This window comes from Pyxicephalus adspersus, chromosome 3 (assembly GCF_032062135.1).
Source record: "Pyxicephalus adspersus chromosome 3, UCB_Pads_2.0, whole genome shotgun sequence".
Lineage (NCBI taxonomy): Eukaryota > Metazoa > Chordata > Amphibia > Anura > Pyxicephalidae > Pyxicephalus > Pyxicephalus adspersus.
The window spans coordinates 5,351,952-5,368,274 of record NC_092860.1 but is presented as its reverse complement, the minus strand read 5'-3'; the positions used below and the strand labels follow the sequence as shown (position 1 = coordinate 5,368,274).

At 41.9% G+C, this 16,323-nt stretch overlaps 1 protein-coding gene across 1 annotated transcript; it reads right to left on the bottom strand.

Moving 5' to 3' along the window:
* Positions 1-3,020: 3,020 nt before the first annotated feature.
* P4HB (prolyl 4-hydroxylase subunit beta) lies at positions 3,021-15,923 on the bottom strand. Its single transcript, XM_072403402.1, has 11 exons — positions 15,719-15,923; positions 10,538-10,744; positions 9,324-9,457; positions 8,929-9,066; positions 7,082-7,186; positions 6,683-6,808; positions 5,801-6,001; positions 5,561-5,681; positions 5,305-5,486; positions 4,289-4,372; positions 3,021-3,835 (listed from the first exon to the last, which is right to left on the bottom strand). The coding sequence occupies exons 1-11, from the start codon at positions 15,918-15,920 to the stop codon at positions 3,758-3,760; spliced, it is 1,578 nt and encodes a 525-aa protein (XP_072259503.1). The 5' UTR covers positions 15,921-15,923; the 3' UTR covers positions 3,021-3,757.
* Between the last annotated feature and the right edge of the window lie 400 nt (positions 15,924-16,323).

Sequence of the window (16,323 nt, the reverse complement as noted above, 5' to 3'; positions counted from 1 at the left end):
GTGTCTTGTGCTTGGTTAGAGCTCTGCATCATAGCCACACAGCCAGGTCATTTGGTGCCTTTAGGTTTCCTCATTGAGGTCCTACAATTGCTCAGCACCTCATTTAGATGCATAGTTTTCACATGGGAGCATTCCGGGATGCTGGGAAATGTAACCTGGCATCTTTGGTTCCTTCCACTCTACTAGCTGGTGAAAATGACCCTCCACCCTACGACCAAAAAGAAATATCTGTAATACAGTGTGCAAACACATTTGGCACATGAAACAGATATTCTTTCCACTAATATATTGTATTCATGTATAAACCGCATTGCTATTAGAATTTGCATGAATGTTGGTTTACTGCAGATTTAAAATGACCCCAAATCAACAGTCATATCATTAAAAGCTGAATCCTAAATTATGGAAATGGAAGGGTCTGATATATTTTAGAGACCTCTTCCGGCAGGAAGATCTGTCTAAGCTATCCTTAACGGATTTACAGGTCAAGTATGATATTCCTCGATGGGCACTCCATCCATTGTATTATAATCAGGCTATGTCCTATCTTAAATCATTGGTACTTCACTATGCTGAGTTATTCCGTTCCAATGGTTTTGACAAGCTTTTGTCGCTGTCTCCTCCAAATATCTCTAATATACACCCCTATCTGCTGCCTACTTTTATTAAACCCTTATCGGTTTCCAATGTAAAAATGTGGCAAAAAGCTGAATCCCCTAAGCTCCCCGCAATCTTGCATGGAGTTGGGAATAGAGGTGGGGGTTCTAAAGGCATAAGCTTTAAAATAATCTTTGTGAATAATAATAGTTTCTTTGAACTGAATTACTATTAACCTGGCTTTCATTCTGCTTTTTCTCTGGATTCAGGTTTGGGGTACCCCACCTAAGGGCACCCAGTCCCCTAGGAGAAGCCTCACTAAGGCTAGTATGCTTTGAGGGATTGGATTGATTCCTGCAAGATTGTAACACTGACAACTGATGTTCAGCGTCTTTTTGGAATGCTTTTCTCTTGGTATGCACAATTTAGGATCTGTGTGATATCAGGTCACAAGAACAAGCTTTCCGATGCGTGAGTATGTGGACAGACTATGCTTGGTTCAGTGCATTGCACTCAGACACAAACATTACATTGAACAAAATCCGACGGGAAAAATATAAATTGGGATAGGGAAGCCTTGAAATAAGTTTCAGTGCTTAGTAAACCGCTTGTGTGAATACTTTACCCACATAGACCCGTGTAAGGAACATCACCCTTATAGATAACTAAATAGTTTATAGGTGTCACTTAAACTGACCTGAGGCACAAATAGCTCACGTAATCTATGAAGGAAACGTGATTGAGAAACACCGATGGAATGAATGAAGTCAGCATCGCATCAGACAGCTGAACCAGCAGCCAGTTCATTGCAGTGGAAACAAAGCCTAATTGGAATAAGCAGAAAGATTTGTGACATTTCCAAAAAACCCTGCATATTTCACTTTTCAGAAATGCAAGCATTTAATTCCAGTGTCTGACACCTCTCCAGAGAAGAATGGCTTTCATATTATTCTATAGCAGCTGAGGTCTTAGGCTCCATACATATATTCAATAATTGTCATTGGAAAGGATCTTGCACAACCTTTTCCAATGACAAAAGACTGAAAGATGCATGAACGAGCTCTGTGCATACAGTGCAGCTCTGCTCTATGGAGAGGGGTGAGAATAAGAGCATCACTGCGCTCTGCCTCCTTCATTGTATTACAATAGTTCATGGATTCACCAGGATGCATACATGAATAGGCGCTGTATACACGCCAGATTGTCTTCTGATATCAGCTGAGGCAAATATTGGACAATATTCATCTGGCGTGTGTACGTAGCCTTAGACTAGTAGCTTGCCTACTGAGGAGACCTTAGTAAATAGACATGTGGTAAACAGTCACTGAGCAACTGTTTAACTTGTATAATACAGTTAAGTATTATAGCTAGATGAACCGATGCCAAGCTATGAGTTCCCCAAAGAAAACCAATGCAAAGTGTAGATTGTAAGCTTTTCTCGGCAGGGTCCACTCTTCCTCCGCCTATGTCACTATCTGTATCATCTATCATTTGCAACCCCTAGTTAACATACAGCTTTGCATAAACATGCAGACACTATAAAAATAATATTTATTAATATTACAGAAATAGTGATTTGCAGAAAACAAGCATTGTGTGAGAATTGCTTCTCTTTTCCTACAAAAAAAGAAAAAAGTATCCTGAAGCAGGTTGATGCAGCTGTAGAGGTTGGACCTCCGTGATCTTAACCTCCCTAATGTTCTAATTCTATCCAAGTTCCCATGCAAAAAAAAGCGTTACTTTTTTATTTTACATTGCAGGCTACAATTCCTAGGCATAAATCAAAATATGTCCAATATTTACTAAATTAAATAAACTTTAAATTATAAAAGCACAAAAATCTGTTAAAATATAGGTAAAGTTGTAATGTATATGTACAGCAGATTGTATAAATTATATATGAAAATTTCTTTGTATTGAATATTTGATATTTTGCCTGCTGATCCCCCTAATTATGACAACCTCTTATGCTATCAAAAGCACGTGACCCGTGCCTGCTCCATCCCCTCATTTTAAAGCAATATTGTTTTTTAATCAGATATGTTGCAGTACTCTGAACTGCAGATGTTTATATAGAGTACTGGCTAATATTTTGCCCATATCTTTGTCACATTAGCAGATAATTAAATTAGAGAAGCTTTTCCATGGCTATTGTAAATATTATTTGAAGGCCTTATTTGCTTTAAAGTGTGATACGAATACAGGCCCATTATTTTGCAGGAACTCAGAATTTAGAACTGAATAGGTGATGGCCAAAATGTACATCAATGTTTTTCTGTATCCATTCTACAGAGGAAGCAACGGGGAAACCTACACGCATCCTGAGATAAAGCAGCTTATGATTGTTTTTAACACCCTCCAAATGTTATGAAAAAAAAAAAAAAAAAAAAAAAAAAAAAAAAAAAAACACACCACACTTATTAAAATTTTTTTTTATTTGGCCAACATGTCCCAAATTAAATATGATGGAATGCTTTCAGAATCAAGATTTTCAAAAACGCCCTTGGCTAGTGACAAAACAAAAAAGTGTCATATGTTGCAATCTCAGAGGCTAGGTCCTGAAAGATAGGACAGAACAAACTGCATTAATACAGGGCTGTGTCAATGGAGGGACCGCTTCCATCGGGCGCCATCGTACCAGGGGGACTGTACACTGCATGAAATACTGAAAGCTGCCACAGAGCACTGGAGGGCAACATGAAAATAGAAATGGTGCTGGAAGGTTTGAGACCCCCATCACTGCAGGTACAGCTTTTCATTGCCTCTAATTCTAAGAGTGGCCGACAGGGAGAGGGATAAGGACAGCCCTTCAAAGGACACCAGCCATGCAATGAGTCTTTCAATTTACAGTATGTCATACACAATAAAAACAAAAGACCGGACAACACAGTACAGGAAGCAGCAACAAGTGCCAAACTTTTACATCAGGGCAGATTACTGAAGTGTTAAAAAAATAATGCATCACAGTGAAAAATGAACAGACAACCGTAAAACAAAAAGGTCAAAAGCTCCCTTTACCAAAACAAAAAACATGTACAGACCGATGGCATATTCCCTGGCTGCTTTTCAGAGCTCTAACAAAATGTTAAACATTCCCAGAATAATTCCTCCCCCCGCCACTCTTAGTGTCTTCTGGCTGTTGCAGTTTTATCTCCATCTTTTATAATTCATCTTTTTTGTGTTCATCTTCTTCTTCTTCCAAGTCGGGCTCATCTGTTTCTTCCAAGTCCTCCAAATCCTAAGAGCCAAAGAACAGTTGAGGAATTGGTCACGAGGCTTAAACCTAAACCATTTAATTCTTCCCCTCTCTGTACTTGTTCAAAAGTTGGTAGAACATTTTAGAGACTTATAACGGCTCACCCTAAAAGATTAGTATTACTGCATAGATAATGGGCTCATTTATTAGTCAGTAGAAGAGGACCAACACACAATAATGTGATTTAGGTTTCCCCTACACCAGCTTTAGTACTCAAAAGAGCAGAAATGCATGGCTGTAAAACAAGCTCTCCAAGTCTGGGCTTTGGGAGCTACACAATTTCATTTTGGAGAAGCCTATTAAGAAATTGGGTAATACAATTGCACTTGCCCTTTGTGGTGTCAGGAAGTAAGTCTCACAGATTGCAAATCCAAAGCCTTTAACATTAGACTTGGCCAAAGCTTTATCTTAAAAACATATAAAGGTCTTATTTACCTCATCAGCTGCTCCATCCTGTCCGCCACTTTCCAAGAACTTTGAAAAGCCATCTAATGTTCGTTCTCCATTGTAATCAACCACCTGAAAATGAAACATTGGTAAATATCTTCCACATTGTGCTACAAGATCTACACAGGCCAATGTGGTTCATCACAGAATATTTGGGAAAACAAGGTGCTCATCCTGCTGGCAGCAAGAACTTTAGAATATACAGAGATGTACAAGCACACCCCTGTACCAGAATATATTGCCATAGGCAAGATTAACACCATCCAATGTAGGTCAACAGAAACTGCTGAATATGTGGAAGGAAGAGACCAGACAAAGTTGTCCGCTACAGCAGCAGCTTAACAAATGACCACATCTGCTGCATTGTTGAAAAGGTGTGAAGGGGGTGGCAAATACCTACCTGGCTTGCACAATTTATAGCAATAACCAACAGCAGCCTTCTGACCACCTACAGCAAATCAGTTTGTGGAGCCACCACAAAAGTGTTTGCCAAGGGTGTCAGGCTGAAAATCTAAAGCCACTGCATAATGCTTTTGGACATTGAGAATGGACATCAAGAGAGACCGGGCAGCCTTCTTTAGTTTTCTCTTGGGGTCCAATTACAGCAAAAACTGCATTGCAGCAGTTCAATGCCAGCCTTCAACAAAATGTCATCATCAACAGGAGGGATTTAAGGTTTTAGACTACATAGAAGTCAGAAATTGACATCAAAAGCAGATAATGCTTGTAAAGAGATTGCTTTGAGGGTTGAAGATGTTGCAGTGTGACCCACTTTGGTAAACAAGATCAGTTCCATAAGTATGCAGCTTAGAGACTGAACAAGGGAAGCGGCCAACGACTCAAGGACAAAAATCATGTGGAAGTATACCTGAGAATAAGAACACTGGTGTACTTTATAGTCAGAAACTAGGTCAGGTCATTCAATTTGTAAGTGAACAAAAACCTAGTGCAGACATTAGGATAAGTATCTGGCTATGTGAAACCTACAGGCATAAAACCCTCACCTTTCTTTCTGTTCCAGCAGGGAAGAATTTCAGAGTGGGGAAGCTGTGAATCTTTACAGCTTCTATTTCATTTGCTGTGGAATCCATCTTGGCAATGATAATGTTATCACTGTCCTTGTATTTCTCTCCCAGTTGGTCCCAGATTGGTGCCAGCTGCTTGCAGTGCCCGCACCATGGAGCATCTGCACAGAAAAAGAAGTAAATAGGAGATCCTACAGACAAATTACACAAGCAGCAGAAACAAGAGTCTACTTACAGAATTCCACAAACACATTTTTGGTCTCATCAAAGGCCACCTCCTCAAAGTTCTTTCCTACAAGTATTTTAACAGCTTTCTTGTCCCAGTCATCAGCAACATCCTGGCTCATCAAGTGAGGCTAAATTGAGAAAAAAAAAAACAATACAATGATTAGATCAAGTTCTTTTGCAATGGTGCTACCCAGCACAGCCATATAGAAAACCTTTCTGGATGAAATGAGGCTTTCAAACTGCTCACCTTCACTTTGCCCTCCAAGAAGCGGTCACAGAACTCCTTAATCTTATCAGCAGACAGATCATCACTTTCTGGCTTGTACTTGGTCATTTCCTCTTCCAAGGTAATTAGCCTGACAGCTGGGCATTCTTCCTTCTTCAGACCGAAGAACTCCAAGATACGCTGGTTGTCTGTGTGATCGCTGTCAATGAAGATGAACAGAATCTAGGGAGGAACAAAAGGGACTGTTAGTTGTAAAATAGTTTCGGTTGACATATTTAAGACCTTTGACAGGACACCTTGTCTAAAGTGAATTCTAAAATTATCAGGGAAATTTTCTAGAGATGCTTTCTACCTAGGGATCATGTTTAACTTTCCTATGCTTCAGGTTGCCATGCCAAATTGCAGTACTCTATACCCACTACAAGCTGTTAACTTGAAACTGAAGCACCAATTGAGTTTCTTCTGGGCACCTCAATCTCTTTCCCAATTACCCAACCTTTAGCCACCAATGAAAGCTGCATTCTTGCCTAACCCCCACCACCCAGTAAACTTGTAATGGATTTATTTTACGCTCATTCTTATTAATTCATTTCAAAATGGCCCTTGCCTTCATGTAACCTGACAACCAAGCAGAAATCATTAGGTTTAATGTGGAAAAACAAAGTGAAGATTTGTCTTGTTACAGAAAAAGTTTAACCATGTTGCTTGGGCCTTAGCAGTACGAAAAGGCATTCATGTGTTCAGGTTCATAGACATGAAATTTAAACAAAGCTGCCAGTCATCAATTATAGTGATACCACTACTTTGTTGATTGCTATTCTCCATGCTTGATTACAGGAAACCAAGCTAAGCCTCAACACAAAGTGCAGCAAAGGACTGGTCAATTCTTAACTTTTCACTCACCTTTCCCTTGAAGCTTGAGGCTGCTTTCTTGAAGTTATCCAACTTGTCTTGGAAGTCAGAGGCACTTTTTGGCAGGAACAAGAGAATATGAGTCTTAATCTCTCCACCGAAGATCTTTGGTGCTGTCTGGACATAGTGAAGATAAAAAAGTGTTAGGGCCTTTTACATGGATATCTACAAGAATGCTTACAACAGTATTTTATATTCCCATTTTCCTGGTGGGGGCTCACAAGAGAAGAGACCAAATGGGCATCTGCAGACCTAAGGGGTAAAACAGCAATTAGGCTGTTGAAATGTCACTTAATTATGATCCCCAGGTGCAGGGTGCTTGGTGGGTGTCTCAACCACCAGCCATGTGCCACAAATGATGTAATATAAAAGTCCCAAGAATTAGGTTACCTGTTCAGTGAATTCAATGACCAAAGGCAGCTGATTGGATTTGACAAAGTTCAGCACTTCTTCCTTTGTTGCTTCCCCTTCAAACACATTCTTTCCTTCATCAAACTACAAAAGAAAAACGAACAGTGCATTACAGCTGCAGTTTACAATAAACCCTCCTGCACATGAAAGGTTACAATGCCATAGTGAAATAAACCTATTAAAATTTCTAGAACATTGGTCAGAATCTGGAAAATCACATTGATTTCTTCCTGAATAGCAATTCACCACCCAACATGGAGCTGTCCAGGCACTCCACTGTTGTATACTCATAGCTGCATATCTGCAGTTCCAAAAAATATGCTGCCTGACTTCTGCTAATAAGATTTGGCAATATCACTACTCTGCCAATAGCAGTTCCTACTATACTAGAGTGGAAGCTGTTTGAGGACCTGCAATGCAAGATCTGTTCCAGTTTCTTTCATATTAGTCATCAGGAGCGCCAGGGTGCAGAACAAGGCATCGCATATCAGTAATGCAAGGCAAAGATCAGCAACAGGGAGAACACAGGAAACTGATGAGGGCTTCTTTTGGAGACAGCTTACATAGAATGCTCTCTAAAACATGGTAAATCAACATGGTTGCAAGTTTTGCTACACAGCCCTAATGAAAGTAGGTTAACACTGTTCATAAGCGCATACCTCCCTTGTTATTGTTACAAAAGTGATGTAAACAGTACTTTAGGACAAATCTGGAGATTACTTTTATCAGGCAAGGCTCCTCAAATAACCTAAACAATTTATCTGTAAAACTATCTGCTAGTCATTTTACTCGCTGCATTAAATTTACTTTACAGAATGCAAGTATAAATTACACTTAATCAAAAATAGTTTCCCCCAAATTCTGTGAACAGCAACAGAATTTCAGCACTATGGGTAAATCCAGTAAGCAAAGTCATTCAGATCAAGAGAACTTCCCTCTGAAAGCAGCCAGTCTGGCAGCAGAGTCACAGTGCAGAATAGTTCTCACATTTCCTAGTAGGTTCCTGGAAGTCCGCATACAGGTCAAGCATGACACCAATAGAACACATGCATGAACAATAATGCCATGTACTGCTATAGTATCATAAGTTACTGAGAATCGTGTGATACCCCTATAAAAGTAATATACTCAAAAGGAACGGAAGCCTCAGTGATTAGCTTTACAAATGGTGCAGCTACACGAACATAAGTGCCCATTCTCAAATAAATAGATATGTCCCCCCCACACTTGTGTGGTTAGATTGGGCAGAAAAACCCCAAAATTAAACATGTTGAAGCATCTGATTTTTTTTTTTTTTGCAAACCGTAGGAAAAGAGGCCATCTGTAGCTAGGAACAGGATTTGGTTTATGTGAAAGGTAAAGTGCTAAGACCATTTATACCCCCCAATACCACTCCATCATTCTACCTCCACCACATACCTCTGCACACAATGCAAAACCTGTGCAGACATGTCAAAACTTCTCTGCCTTTTGGAGGTGGAGATATGGAGAGTTCAGAAAACTGCAGACTGTTCATTAAATATAAGGCAACAGATACCAAGCTCAGACATGACAACTATGGTTTGCTCTCCTGTAAGGGCTTGTGCGAACAGGCCTTTAACTTAAGTGGGTTTTGCCTTACCATACGAGTCCATAAGATTGAACCTGCTTGAGGCAGGTCACATGCACTGTATGAATTCTCTGACCTTAGAAACTATCAGTTGATGCTAATGACACAAGGCCATCAACATGAGCTATAGAAAAGCAAACATGACCACCCCAACTTCCACATTTTGTACAGCAAAGTAAAAACTAAACTTTTTATACTACCATAGATGCATGTTTACCTTCTTGAAAAGAACAATGCCATCCTTTCCAACTTCATATTTGGAGAAGGCAGAGTCACTGGAAGTTATTCCAAACTGAAGGTCATCCACTGCCTCTGCAGCCTGCAGGAAAGCTTTTGCCAGATCAGACTCTGAATCCTGTTAGAAGAAGAAATGTATGACACTTTAACAAGTTAAATCATATACAGATTCAGAACATTTTGACTGATACTAGAAGAGTTTAAGGGTCCCAAAACATGCTGAAAAGACCCATTGACATTGCATATTTTAACAGATCACCTTGAAGCAAGATTTCAGGAAAAACAGATTATTCTCTCACCAGCAAACATGTAAATTCAGACAACCATTTAGACTGCTTCTCTAGAAGGTGAGGAAATTGATTTTTTTGGTCTTACCTTAAAGAAACCAATAACGACAACTTCATTGGCATCAATCAGAGCTGCCACAGCTGCGTCATCATTCAGGGTGGCTGCAGCTGGGCCAGTGCGCTTCTTCAACCAGTTGACAATGTCTGCTGCTTCCCTGCCAGCTGCAAGTAAATCAGGCTGCTGTTATGTGTCAAGGTCTAGATCCTGCAAGCACCATTATGCATATGCACATAGGAGTGTTATTTAAAGGCCAATTCTTGAAAATGTTTAAAAAGGGAAACTTTCTGGCCACTGGACATTTAAAGCAAATTGTTTTTACAGTTTTAAAAATCCAAGTGGTAAATGGTAAGAACTCCTTATATTGCCATCTGTGTCCCACTTCAGGGAGAGTATTGCTAGCAACAAGATTCCAGAAGAATTTCAGGGGTTATTACTGGAACTTGCAGCACAGTTGCTCAGTGGGTAGCACTCGCCTTTGCAGCGCTGGGTGCCAGGTTCCAATCTTGGCCAGGCCAGGAGTTTGCAGGTTCTCCCTGTGTTTGTGTGGCTTACCTGCCACATCCCAAAAACGTGCAGTTAGGTTAACTGGCTACTCCCAAAAAATTGGCCTGTAGTAAAGACATATGACTATGGCAGGGAGATTAGATGGTGAACCCTTTGGGAAACAGTGACATGACTATGGACTTTGTACAGCACTGCATAATATGTTGGCCCTATATAAATACCATGTAATCTTAAGGCAAGCATTCCTCATATAAATCCCTATGAACAAACCTGCATGCTAAATATACAATTTTATTTTTTGGGTTAGTTCAGAATTTGACTAACAAAGGTTATTAAATATATAGACATGACTTAATCTGTTAAAGTTCTGGAGCTGCTTCTGGTCTCTGATGCTCTAGCTTCAGGTGGGTTGGTACTGAATGGGTCCTGCAATAATGACTGATCATTTCACCCTGAAGAAGCAGACAATCTGCAAAAAAACATGCACATACTGGCAAGGTATCTTGCAGGGGACCGGGGCAAGTTAATTAAAATAAATCCACCACGTCAAATATTCTGGTGACCCAAGCAAAAAACAGCTGTACTGTACCCTCATAATGGAATCACTAGCGCCATAAGACACCACAACCTATGCCAACATACTACATATGGGTGCAGGTAAAATTCCCAAGTTATCATTGAATTAGAAGCAACCACTAAAGGACAGGATACGGTCTAAAGTAGCCATAGCTATTCACCTGAGTATTCTTTTGGAGAAGAGGCGTCTCCATTCTTAAAAAATTTGATTGTAGGGTATCCTCGAACACCAAATTTCTGAGCCAGCTCTGACTCTTCTGTTGCATCTACCTTGGCCAGACGGATTTTTGAACCTTCATCTTTCAAAATCGTTGCAGCTTTTTCATATTCAGGAGCAAGGGCTTTGCAATGACCACACCAGGGAGCATCTAAAAAGAAACATTCAGAAGTCATGTTAACATTCCTTATTAGAAAGTATTAAAACGCCAGCTTCAACATTACAGATCAGGTGCAAATATAAGCCAGTCTTAAGAGAACTTTGAACCCTGCTAAAGTTGGAAGCAAGCATGGCAGGGACCCAGAGAAAGCAAAGTCTGGGCAGACAACCCCTATATTAAATACTTAAAAGCATTACACAAAGCAGACCGTGCAGGAGACCGCTTAATACTAATACCCGGTCCAAAAAAAGACAAGACAGCTGCTGCAGGCTCTGAACAAAAAAACTCGAGGGGAGTACATCACTGTACACACAATGAAGCACTGGAAAGAACTAGAACTGGGATGAGGGAGCCTTATACACCTCTCATTGCCTTGCATGGACAAGCATGCAGCCAGTAATGTCTGAAACCTGTCCATGCTTGTTTTGATGTCACCTACACCAAAGCTTGTAACTGCAAGTTGGCAATGCCAGCATTTTGTCTCAGGTTGTAACTGAATCAAGATAGACTAATTACTGTAGTTTTAATTGTTGTAGAACTACAGCAATCTCCTCTCTGCTACCAAATTTCAATCCCCCCCGACCCTACCAGGGCAAGTAACAAATGCATGGAGACTAGAACTCAGTCAGTCATTTTCAATATCTCTGGAAATACCTGGAGTGCAATATTACCAGCAGGGGCTTTGAATATGCATGACTTTCTTGGTCATAAATACCAATATCACTTTTTTGGATAAAAGGACCATCATACCTATTTAATGCACAACACTCCATAATATGTTGGTTCTATATAAATACTGTTTTAATAGTTTTATTGTAGTAAAGTAAAGCCACACATGCTGCTGCAGATGTCTCAAAATAGCTGGAACAGGATGAAGCAGAAAATATACTTCAGTGAGCAGGAAGATCTACAAACTGAGTTGTATTAAAAATCCTCAAAGCCAATACTTCTACCTACCAAACGATCAGTTATTAGGACCATGACCCTAATCCGTTAAAAAGGCATTTGTGATCAAGATTTGGCAGGCTGGACAAAACTTTGACTACAGTAGGGAAGCTCCCTCAGATGTTTGTGTTCCATTTGCATCAATGACCAGAGGATGTTATGGGAGAAAAGTGTCTGGAATTGTGATTTTGAGAAGGGGATTTGTGTAATCTCCTATCCCATAAGTGCATGGAAAGTAGGGAAAAAAAAAAAAAGTCACCTGAATGGCAACGGACGTATCTGTAAAGCTAGCCAAAGGTAACCTATTCCATCAAGAAAAGAGCTGCGTACACACGTCAGATTTTTCTCGCCCGATAATCGGCATCGGCCAGATATTGGTGTGTACAGTCGGCGTCGTTCATCGTCCCTGGATCCGTCCTGGCGGATCCACAAACGATGAACGACGAGCGATCCTAATGCAAGGGAAGGGGGGAGAGCGCAAAGCAGGGTGCCGCTCCGTCGCTCTCCCCCTCCCCATAGAGCAGAACCGTGCTGTATGTACAGCACCGTTCATGCATCGTGTAGTCCTTTGTCGTTGGAAAGGATCGTGAAAGATCGTTTCCAACGACAAAAATTGCACGTGTGTACGCACCTTAAGACATTCGAGCCACCAATACCACCCATATGACTTTTGGCTGAGTAGTGTTCTCCCCGGACTATAAGCTGGGAGCACCACCTGGCACTTTTCGGGTGGTTACTGATAAATTTGTCACTATACAGGGGCTGCCACCCACCTACAGCTTCTTCCCACCCAGCCTAAAAAAGAATCCTTTGTCTAACACTGGAGTGTATAACCCCCAAGGATCCAAATTACTGAAAGTGGATTTTTTGAGTCATTTCACATTCAAGTATTTAAAGCCACAACCTTTGGGGTTTGTCTACAGTAAGAACAGTTTCATGCCTCGCAGACACAATAGGAAGTGAGATTCTGCTATGAGGCAAGACAAACCCCCTTTTTTTCCAACAGCTGTTACCCAAACAGTGTCATTCGGACTTCGCCCTTATTCCTGACCCAAAGACCAATAACCCCCACTTTGAACTTGCCATCACCTCCTACAGACATTGGAAAGATTCCATCTCCAATGAAGGCACAGGCAACCATAAAATCTTGCTAGAGGTTGCACCCGTCTCTGTACTCTAATGCTACTTTAATACACTTGACAGAAGCCTCGGATAAGCCGAGCTGTCGCATGCAGAAAGTAAAGGAATTCCTGCATCATATTGTTTCTAATAGCATTTTATGAGGGATCATTTGTCACTGTCACAGCACCCTGGGGCTAACCAGAAATATGGAATTGGCTGAACGTTTGCAAAAGCAATCAGGGACAAAATGAAATAGAAGAGGCTGTTTAATATAGCAAGGCCCACTGCTTTATTACCATGTGACCTTGGAATAGAAAACCCTGAACATATATAGTATAGCAATGCACGAGGACGATTTGGAAAGCAGCTAAATGAGGGATATAGCTGCACCAGTGCTAGATATTAGCAGGAGACAATGGTTTGTGAATGTCATTGGTGAAAATCAAGCTTAAGCACCAGGACAGGCGATTTGACTAGAGAAGTGTTTTCAACCAGGGTTCCTCCGGAGGTTGCTGGGGGGTTCCTGGAGCAATGAGCAGTTTGTGACTGAGGTCAGTATAATGGACGCCAATTATGATTTTGGCTATCTGTAAGGGTGACATTCTTCCCAATGGTGTGCAATGTAAGCAGTATTTATCCCACTGACCACCACAGCTGTGAAAATACTAATAGGGGCACTGGTTCCCCAAGGACAGGTAATACAAGGGTTCTTCCATGTTAAAAATCTGGAGCAAGACAGCCAAAGAGGACTATTGTAGTTTCTGCAGCCGGGTGGCTCCTGTATGTCCTCAACAGAAAACAAGCTGCTCATTCATTTCTACTGCCACTTAAAAGGATTACTGATTGCTTTAAATGACAAGCGAATGTTTTTACAAGGCTTAAGACAAGAGATTAGCAAGCAAAGCTTAAATAAATGATTTTGAGAGATAATTAGACCATAAACAGAGAGCCCTAGCTCTAGCTCCTTCCAGATTCTGCAGTTCTATTCCCCCTGCACTTGTCCATTACAAAGTCCCCATGCAGGGACCATTGTTATCGGACTATAGATTATTAAAATAGTTCAACTGGACAGGCCACGTCTTTGGTAGGCTGACGTTCCACTCTGAATGCACATTGCTCCAATGTTGCAATCATTGCCGGTAAGATTACCCCATTGCAACACTTGCAGCCCAACTGGACTCAACGTCACCAATTACAGGAAGATCTTTTTCATGAACTACAAATCAATAAACCCGTTTGTTTCGGAGAGCTAAAGTTAAAGACCAAAGCTGAAGATTTTGCAATCAATACCAAAGCTAATCTTCTAAATATTGATTGTCAAAAAACAGTCATGTCTAGAAAACTGGAGCAAAATAATGATGCCACTGGATGTTTCCATAGCATAAAGACATTGCCAGGAGTGACAGGTCCACTTTTCTAGCATGTTAGAATTTTAGGGAAAAATCTGGGAGTCCTTATTACGGCAGGCATCAGGCAGGAGTAACAAGAAATGGTAATTAAAGACAATTATTCTACAATTACAAGGTATGTCAGAGTATCAATATCCAAAACTTTTTGGATAGAGCAACAAAGGTTTCCGTTTGCCATTGGTGGGACTGCACTGGTCTCAGCAGAACAAAGGTTCCCATTGGAAGCTCCCCTTTATCCTTATTTTGCCAACAACAAAATTTGGAATAATGGTGGCTATGCCCTCGCTTTCAGGTCTTATGATAACCAGAACAATGCTAGAACCCAACAGCGCTTTTAATGTTTTGGATACATTTTAAACTCTGAATTCTTACCAACCTGTAATATGTACCCATAACTTTGGGCTACTTTTATGTTAACTTTATTACAAAGAAATAGCAATATTAACAAGTTGCTTTACTGTAACCTGACCGGCAGCCATGTACATCAGCTCCGTTATTTGCGCCAGAAACTTTGCTTTAGTTCAGGGTGCAAGAAACAAGCCGACTGTTTAGCTGGAGCCCTGAGCTGCCGAGTGAACCTGAAAAACTGGAAGATCAGATGCATTTCACCAGAATAACCGATCGCTGGGTGCTTGCATTACAATGAGATTGTACAAATGTATGCAGACCTAAACGCTCGCAAGGTCCTTGCTGTATGCAAATGTCAGTAAATCAAAAGCTTACTATAAACTTTATAATCAGACAAAGAAGTTATAACATAGGATGAACCTAAACAACCCAATCTGGCCTTTGCATTATGTAGAGTGCAAGGCTTTGATTGGCTGTTACCGAGTAACGCCGTTTCTGCTTGGACACCTGCAAGGAGCGCATTGATCTCGGCAGGAGAGGGTAATGCCAGGCTGTGCGCCGGTCAGTGGCAAGGGGACGGGCCCGGGGACCCCCACGCGCAAGGGGAGGGGCCTGGGGACCCCCACGCGCAAGGGGACGGGCCGGGGGACCCCCACGCGCAAGGGGACGGGCCTGGGGACCCCCACACAAAGTTATAAACTTTGCAAGTTATTAAACTTTACATCACTATTAGGCCCAAGTAGGAAAAGCAAGGCCCCAATGTGAGTGAAAACACCCACTTGGCCAGCCTCAGTTAACAAAAACAAAAGTGATAGAGTGCAAGCTCTCCTGGACAGAGTAAAGTCCAGATGTCACACCCGGTAGGAGCGGGTGACATGTCTACACAACTAGGTACACGTCAACCAAACTTCAGGCCCAGCCCAACAGGGTACTCAGCGTTTCACGATTGGCTGACGTGGCCTTGCGCCGCAACTTAGTGGCTGTCATTCCTGTCACTTCACGCAATCGCCCCGCCCAAGAGCGCCCAGATTGACAAAAAAGGGGGGGCGCCGCCTGCGGCCTGACGCACCCCCAATTCATAAATTTAAACAACAAAGCCCTAAAGCCTCCCATCTATACCCGACTCCCCTATTCTACTCACAGAACTCCACCAGCAGGTAGTCGTTCTTCAAAGCCTCCTCAAATGTGCCCTTCCTTAGCACCAGCACATTATTTTCCTCAGGAATGTCGGCCCGTACTAGGACGGCGACCAGCAGGGCGAGAAGGGAGATAGCGGGGCGCAACATGACTGACTCCGGTGTACGGGACGTGGCGCTGTGTAAGGAGGCCCACTCTCTGCGCATGCGCTTTATATCGGCAAGCCAGCGGCTCGTGGTACACTGTGACTGGGTCTCTCGCTGCTTCCGACCCAACCTCGCCAACAGATAGGACAGAGGGCGGGCCTTGGGGGGCGGGAATCGCGTTTATTGGCTGGCCAGCTCGTCTGTCAGTGGCGGCGCGTGCAGTGTAGAGAGGCGCGCGCCTGTGTGACAGGATCCTCCTTCTATTTGTATGGACGTGACTAGGGGAGCATAGACACCCCACTGACAGGCCCTCCTTCACCTGAACTATGTCAGACACGTCATGGATGGGGCCCCTGGGCTGCTACTGCGAGGTCCTATCCCCTCAGTGTGTCCTGAGAAAAGGGGAAAAGTATTAGAGAAGTTGCCCCTAGCAACCAGTCAGTTTCACTTAAAGAGGAACTAA

Excerpts from the sequence above, each read along its gene's own strand:
- P4HB (XM_072403402.1), bottom strand. The coding sequence starts at position 15,920 with ATGCGCAGAGAGTGGGCCTCCTTACACAGCGCCACGTCCCGTACACCG. Across the intron at positions 7,187-8,928 it reads GCATTGTTCTTTTCAAGAAG|TTTGATGAAGGAAAGAATGT; the intron begins GTAAACATGCAT and ends TTTCTTTTGTAG. Across the intron at positions 5,682-5,800 it reads TCTTGGAGGGCAAAGTGAAG|CCTCACTTGATGAGCCAGGA; the intron begins GTGAGCAGTTTG and ends TTCTCAATTTAG.